The sequence below is a fragment of the Mobula hypostoma genome, chromosome 11 (genome assembly GCF_963921235.1).
Source record: "Mobula hypostoma chromosome 11, sMobHyp1.1, whole genome shotgun sequence".
In the NCBI taxonomy this organism is placed as follows: Eukaryota; Metazoa; Chordata; class Chondrichthyes; order Myliobatiformes; family Myliobatidae; genus Mobula; species Mobula hypostoma.
Genome location: NC_086107.1, coordinates 114,157,077 through 114,164,817, shown reverse-complemented (window position 1 = coordinate 114,164,817; position 7,741 = coordinate 114,157,077). Strand labels below are relative to the sequence as shown.

General features: G+C 49.4%; 1 protein-coding gene across 1 annotated transcript; it reads right to left on the bottom strand.

Moving 5' to 3' along the window:
• Window positions 1-2,438: 2,438 nt before the first annotated feature.
• Window positions 2,439-7,267, bottom strand: LOC134354415 (perforin-1-like). Its single transcript, XM_063063418.1, has 2 exons — window positions 7,165-7,267; window positions 2,439-4,601 (listed from the first exon to the last, which is right to left on the bottom strand). Exon 2 carries the CDS (start codon window positions 4,554-4,556, stop codon window positions 2,841-2,843), a length of 1,716 nt encoding a protein of 571 aa, XP_062919488.1. The 5' UTR covers window positions 4,557-4,601; window positions 7,165-7,267; the 3' UTR covers window positions 2,439-2,840.
• Window positions 7,268-7,741: the final 474 nt, after the last annotated feature.

The following is a 7,741-nucleotide window of genomic DNA, read 5'->3' as shown; positions in this document are numbered from 1 at the left end:
TGGTCTGCATCCCAGGGTACTTAAGGAGATGGCTTTAGAAATCGTGGACCCATTGGTAATCATTTTCCAATGTTCTATAGATTCAGGATCAGTTCCTGTGGATTGGAGCGTGGTTTGGAGATGTTGTCCCTCTCTTCAAGAAGGGAGGAAGAGAGAAAACAGGGAAATATAGACTGGTTAGCCTGATGTTGGTGGTGGGAAAGACGCTGGAGTCAATTATAAAAGATGAAATTACGACACATCTGGATAGCAGTAACAGGATCGGTCCGAGACAGCATGGATTTACGAAGGGGAAATCGTGCTTGACTAATCTTCTGGAATTTTTTGAGGATGTAACTATGAAAATGGACAAGGGAGAGCCAGTGGATGTAGTGTACCTGGACTCTCAGAAAGCCTTTGATAAAGTCCCACATAGGAGATTATTGGGCAACATTAGGGCACATGGTATTGGGGGCAGAGTACCGACATGGACTGAAAATTGGCTGGCTGACAGAAAACAAAGAGTAGTGATTAATGGGTCCCTTTCGGAATGGCAGGCGGTGACCAACGGGGTACCGCAGGGTTCAGTGCTGGGACTGCAGCTGTTTACAATATATATTAGTGATTTCGATGAGGGAATTAAGAGTAACATTAGCAAATTTGCCAATGACACAATGCTGGGTGGCAGTGTGAAATGTGAGGAGGATGTTATGAGAATGCTGGGTGACTTGGAGAGGCTGGGTGAGTGGGCAGATGCATGGCAGATGCAGTTAAATGTGGATAAATGTGAGGTTATCCACTTTGGTAGTAAGAACAGGAAGGCAGATTATTATGTAAATGGAGACAAGTTAGGAAAAGGGGAAGTACAACGAGATCTAGGTGTTCTTGTACATCAGTCACTTAAAGCAAGCATGCAAGTACAGCAGGCAGTGAAGAAAGCTAATGGCATGCTGGCCTTCATAACAAGGGGAATTGAATGAGACCACAGCTGGAGTACTGTGTGCAGTTTTGGTCTCCAAATCTGAGGAAGGACATTTTTGCTATTGAGGGAGTGCAGCGTAGGTTCACGAGGTTAATTCCCGGGATGGCGGAACTGTCGTATTTTGAAAGAATGGAGTGACTGAGCTTGTATACTGTAGAATTTAGAAGGCTGAGAGGGGATCTTATTGAAACATATAAGATTATTAAGGGATTGGACACACTGGAGGTAGGGAGCATGTTCCGCCGATGGGTGAGTCCAGAACCAGTGGCCACAGTTTAAGAATAAGGGGTAGGCCATTTAGAACGGAGTTGAGGGAAAACTTTTTCACCCAGAGAGTGGTGGATATATGGAATGCTCTGCCCCTGAAGGCTGTGGAGGCCAAGTCTCTGGATGCTTTCAAGAAAAAGATGGATAGAGCTCTTAAAGATAGTGGAATCCAGCGTTATGGGGATAAGGCAGGAAATGGATACTGATAGTGGATGATCAGCTATGATCACAGTGAATGGCGGTGCTGGCTCAAAGGGCCGAATGGCCTACTCCTGCACCTATTGTTTATAAAGGGGAGGTCTGTGTCTGATCGACTGTTCCTAAAGAGGGAGTGCTTTTCTCACCACTTACCCTTGTCAAAGTGGGGGTGTCCACCAGCCCAATCCAGGAACATCAGTGTTATTGGTTAAAGACGGTGTCTCTCCCCGACGGTCTCTGTGGTGTGTGTTGTGGTGCTGATCTCTGTCCCTGCAGATTCCTGCTTCTCCAATCTCCCGTGTTCCTCCCATCAAACCGCACTGGGGACAATACCCTTCCTCCCCCTCACCCTCTCCCCCCTCCCTGTCCCACGTTCCTGTCCTCACCACCCCGGAACGCCACATCCCAGATCACCACGGTAACCATTCACACCCAAAAGCTAAATGATGCTCAGTGATGTTTATTGCAAAAACACAAGTGGTACAAAGAAGGCAAGAGGCAATCAAACAATCTCTTCTGTCTCCAAAGCAGCTCTTTGCAAAGCTTCTCGTGCACAGGGAGGCGTACGATGTTCCTGTGATGATGCTCGTGCTCCGACACAATCCACCCGTCCTGGGACACAGGTCAGCCGGAGACTCTCCAGTTGGTCCCTGTCAGCAACTGGATTGTGGGAAATGGAGCCTATGAGTCACCTCCCGCACGGGCCAAGTGGATCTGTAAATGACGTTACGCTCAAGCCATTAAGCTGCCTGCAGTTTGGCAAGCTGGTTGGGGCACCTTCTCTCCAACACAGGTCTTTGTTCGGGTGAGGGGGGTTTCCACTGGGGTGATACAGTGGCGATATGACAAATACAGAGTGGTTGGTTCCTCAATGGCCTTCCCACCCTGTACCCTTCCCCAGCCCCCAAACACCAGTGACTGAAAGCTTGGTGCAGTCAGGCAAGCCGGGACTCCCATTCCCACTGGGAATTCCTGGTGCCCAGAGAATCCGAGGGATTGGGAAAGTGTCAGTGTTATGTGGGGTCTCTCACTGAGAGGCTGAGCCTGGGACTGGTGGGAGTGTGGGATATTGTGACCTGGACTATTAAGGGTGATAGTGCAAAGGTCGGGAGATTGGACTGAAGACAAGGTGACCTTGGCAACAGAGGATCATGGGAATGGATGTGAGGAAGGAGTCCTGGAGAGAATTGTTCCTTGGGCCAGAGTGGGTGAGAGAGGAAAGGTCAGGGCAATGGGACTGATGAGACACAGAGGATGATGGGTACAGGGTCATGGAGAATAGGGGGGAAAATATCTGGGCAATGGGAATGATGAACGGGGGAGAGGGAAAGAGGGGAGGGGTGGTATGATGGCAGGCCTGGGGGGTTGGAAAGCAGCGTTGGGCCTGGGAGTGAGGTTGGTGAGAGGTCAAGGGTTAGGGGTTGATAACTTTGAAGAGGGCATTCCCTGAAGGAAGGGCGGTGGGGGAGTCAGACGAGTGGGAGGAGTGGTTGGTCCTCAGGAGCCCGGTGAACCCACGGGCTCCTGGACTCCGGTGACACCGGTGGCAGGTGCGACCATACAAGTGGCCGCCACAGGTGAAGGAAATTTGGTAGGTGACCATGCCATGCTTAAGGTGGCAGGAATGATCATGGACACCAGAGATCAGAGGCACCTTGCAGGTCCCCAGATGTTCGTTCCAAAAGATATCTTTATCATAGACAACCACGGTGAGTCTCACGTTGCTGTGGGCAACCACCACCCCCAGGTCCAGTCTGGTGTTCCAGATAGGGTTGTTGTTGTTGTTTATCACCCTGGTCCGACCTTTGGCATTACCGTAAGAGACCACCACAAAACCGTCAGTGCCAGATAAATAGTCGCCCCAGAGACCTAAGCCGCTCTTGATAGTGACAAACAGGTGCCCTGTGCCCTTCCACGTGTGGCACCAGTGACTGTCTACCTGGAAGCTCTCCTGACATTGGCTGGAACAGGGATCGGATCTGCTTCTGCTCCCAGGAGTGGGGCAGGTGGTTTTGGAGCAGTCCCGTTTCATGGCGTTGGCCAAAATGTACTCGCTGAGGTAGAGCCTTAGCTGTTCCCGGCGGTGGTCAGTGTTAGGTAGCAGGAGATGGAGAGGGGCCAGCTGGTATTTTATGATACCTGGTGAGACCTCAAGGCTCTTCAGCCATCGGGTGAAGCTGGCAGGGTCAGAGGAAAAGGGGATGTCTGTGTCACCACTGGCATGTCCTCCCACGGCTTCTGTCAGCCTCTCGTTGAAGGCCTGGTGGAAAGTTTTGGTCTGGTTCAGGGAAGAAGCCTTTTTCTTACAGAAACCTGTGCCCACTCTGCCCTTGCCCATCGCCACCATCTGATAACTGGCCTCTATCCCCAGGCAGTCCTTCACCTGCTCGGGGGTGATGCCCTCCACAGCAGCTTGGCAGGTGTGAATGGCTGTCACACCCTGGAAGGAGCCGCCCATATCGACCGAGTGAATGAAGTGAGTTCCAAAAGTCTGCACTAGTTGGCGGTAGTGGTGCCGGGCTCCCTCATAGGAAGTGTTGGTGATCTGGTCCAGACGGGCAGAGAACTGGGGTGCCAGGGGGGGTTGGTCCTTCAGGCGGTAGCGGTAAAGATGACAGCGGAACTCATGTTTAGCAAAGCTGTAGCAGCCTGATTTGGCCTTCCGTATGGCAAAATTCATGAGCTTGGATTTGGAACCAATTGACTGCAAGTGCTGGGTGGGTAGATTTAGGCCAGTGCTCCAGCTGTTGTCCACACTGGAGCCGATTGACTTTATGAGCTCAGAGAGCGAGTGGAAGAGCTGACTGGAAACAGCCCGGGGACAATTACGCAGAGCCCGCCAGTCTGCTGCGGCCAGGGGGAGCCGCTGCCACCTACCCCCCATCAGTGAGTTCTTACAGAGGGTGCAGGCCCCATCCCGACGACTCCAACTCTCCACGTTCACCACATACGCCCCCTTGCGTGACAGTGTCACCACATCGAAACCCTCTCCAGCCAGACTGGACCCTGGTACCGGGGTCGCACTTTGGCATTCGCTGGCACTGCCCGTCTGGCAGATGGCTCCCACCCCCCCCAGGAACAGCAGCGCCCAGAGCAAAATCCCCACTCTCTCTCCCATCCTGGGATCCATCACAGCATGGACAGGGCTCTCCTCGGCCAGTGAAGGGTGGTCGGTCTGTAATGAGAATAGGAAATGATGTTACACATGGTTTGCGCCCTACGTCCACACCCAACCCTTCGCAGAGCATCCTTCTGTTGGACATGAATGCATTAGACATGACGACAGCTAACTGGAATGTGTCAAAGAAATTGCAAGTAGACAAAGCAATTGTCTTTGTCTTTGCTGTGTGGCATTTGGATAAGTATGTGGTGGGTAGGAAAGGCTGAGAGGGATATGGACCAAATGCAGGAGAATGGGACTGCGGACAACTTTGGCCAAATGACCTGTTTCTGTGCTGATTCATTCAGTGACTTTATTAACAAAAGCAGCAGACCAGATCTTGACCCAGGTGGACTGTGGTCAGTGGTGTGCTCTAGGGGTCAGGGGTCAGGGGTCAGTGTTGTTTGTCATTTGTACCATCAGCTTGGATGAGAATATTCCACTGAGATGCAACACAGAGCGTCATAGGAAGTCATTCCTGCCTGTGGCCATGAAAATTTACAACTCCTCCCTTGGAGGGTCAGACACCCTGAGCCAATAGGCTGGTCCTGGACTTCTTATTTCCTGGCATAATTTACATATCACTATCTAATTATTTATGGTTTTATATTGCTATATTTATACTCTATTCTTGATTGGGGCAAATGTAATGAAAATCAATTTCCCTCGGGATCAGTAAAGTATGACTATGATCAATAAATCAGTGGGTGACACGAAAATTGGTGCTGTGGTGGGCAGTAAAGGAGGTTAGTGTAAGATTATAACAGGATCCAGATGGAGCAAAGACTGGATGGTTTGACCGGAGAGAGAGTGTTAAAGACTGGGAAAGAGATGGACGGAAGGATTGAGCATAAACGACGGGGAGAGATACAATTACAGAGAGGGAGGGAGAGAGAGAGGAGGGGGAGAAAGAGAAGGTGAGGGAAAGACAGAGGGCGGGTGAGAGAGGGGCAGGGAGACAAAGGAAAAATAGAGAGAGCGAGAGAAAGTAATAGATCCAGTCCTGTCCATCACAGGCAAATCGCTCCCCACCACTGTGTACATTTACATGGAGCGCTGCTGCATCCATCATCAAAGACCCCCTCCATCTGGACCATACTCTCTCTTCACCTCTGTCATCAGGCAGGAGATACAGAAACCTCAGGTCCCACACCACCAGGTTCAGGAACAGTTATACTCCTCAATTATCAGGCTCTCTCACTCACAGGTTCACTCACCTCTACGCTGAACAGTTTGACTTTGTTTTGCACATCGGTTATTCTTTAATCTTTGTTTAATTCAATTTAAACTTAATTATATTTTATTATATAATTTATTTGTAATTTTAAAATATATATTTCTCATTGTAATTTACAGTATATTTTATGTCTTGTACTGTACTGCAGCCAGAAACAACAAGTTTCATGACACACTCTACGTCGACGATAACAAACCTGATTCTGAGTTTCTGAGTCTGAGAATCTTCATGTAAAATGTTTTTTTGGTAAAATTCTGTTGTATTTCTTTTTCCCTATAAGTGCCTGCAGGAAAATAAATCTCAAGGGAGTATATGGTAACACATATGCACTGTTATGATAAATTTATACAATTTAAGAGCATAAGATATGGGAGCAGAACGAAGCCATTTGGTCCATCGAGTCTGCTCCACCATTTCATCATGGCTGATCCGATTTTCCTCTCAACCCCAATCTCCTGCCTTCTCCTCATATCCCTTCATGCCCTGACTGATTAAGAATCAATCAACCCCTGTCTTAAATATACCCAATGACATGGCCTGCCTAGCCATCTATGGCAACAAAGTCCACAGAGTCACCACCCTGTAGCCAAAGAAATTCCTCCTCATCTGCATTCTAAATGGACGTCCGTCTATTCTGAGGTTGTGTCCTCTGGTCTTAGATTCTCCCACCATAGGAAACGTCCTCTCCACATCCACTCTATCGAGGTCTTTCAAACATTTTATCAAAGGCTTCAATGTGATCATCCCTCATTATTCTGAATCCAGTGAGTAGAGACCCAGAGTCATTAAACGCTCCTCATATGACAAGCCTTTCAATCCTGGAATCATTTTTGTGAACCTCCTTTGAACCCTCTCCAATGTCAGCACATCCTTCCTTAGATAATGGGCCCAAAACTGCTGACACATACCTCGTGAGGCCTCACCAGTAATTTATTCAGTTTGAAATTTTAACAGAAGCAGAAAGAGGTGCATAAAGGGAGAGAAAAGTGAGAATTATGCAGAGGGAGAGAGAGGAAAGAGATATAGGTCGTGAGAGAGAAGGAGTAATGGAGGGAGAGGGACGGGGAGAGGAAGAGAGAATAAATATTGGATATGAGAGAGGGAGAGATGGGTGAGTTAGTGAGGCAGTGGAGTATTTTAAACATTGCTCGTCACAGTGTTTACAGCATTGACTGTGGGTCTAATGAGGAAAGGCGAGGAAGGTATTGGAAGGAGATTATTCCGGAGAGGGGAGAGAGAGGTTGAGTGATGGAGAGAAGGGGAGGGAGAGGATCGGTCCACACTAGGGTAGCATTGCCGAATGGACACCCTCCTACCCCTGAGACAGAGAAGTAGGCCTACCTGTCTCTGTTCTTCCAGGAACTTTCAGCTTCTCCCAGGTCTGCTCCAGCTGGGACCTGTCTCTGTGCCTCCCGCTGTCCCTTTGTGGCTGAGGTCTGTCTCAGCCCTGACTCCAGAGTCTGAGCTACTGAGAGAGTCACAGACCTTTTATTAAGGTTCAGAACATGTCGCCAGGAGGGGAGGGGCTGTCTTGAGGAATTCACACTCGTGGGCTACCTCAATCATGGAAGTGAGAAGTAACAATGGGAGGCTTAAAGACGAGACCTGTCCCTGTGGTGACTCTCCCCTCCCTCCTACTGTGGGTTTGGAAAGGAGAGAAAGGTGGGAACATGGGGAAGATGAGGTGTTGGATCTAAGAGTTGTTGGTTTCAAGCAGCATTTTATAAAATGGATGGAATGGTAAAATGGATGAAAGAGAGAGGGAGGGGAGTGGGAGAAAGAGGTGAGGGTGAGGGAGAGAGAGAGGGAAGGGGAGAAAGGGGGAAGAAGGGACGGGGAGAAGGAGAGGGAGAAAGGGAAGAAGGGAGACGAGGAGAGCCAGAGGGAAGGAGAGAGACAGAGGCAGAGAGAAAGGGAG

Excerpts from the sequence above, each read along its gene's own strand:
- LOC134354415 (XM_063063418.1), bottom strand. The coding sequence starts at position 4,556 with ATGGATCCCAGGATGGGAGAGAGAGTGGGGATTTTGCTCTGGGCGCTG.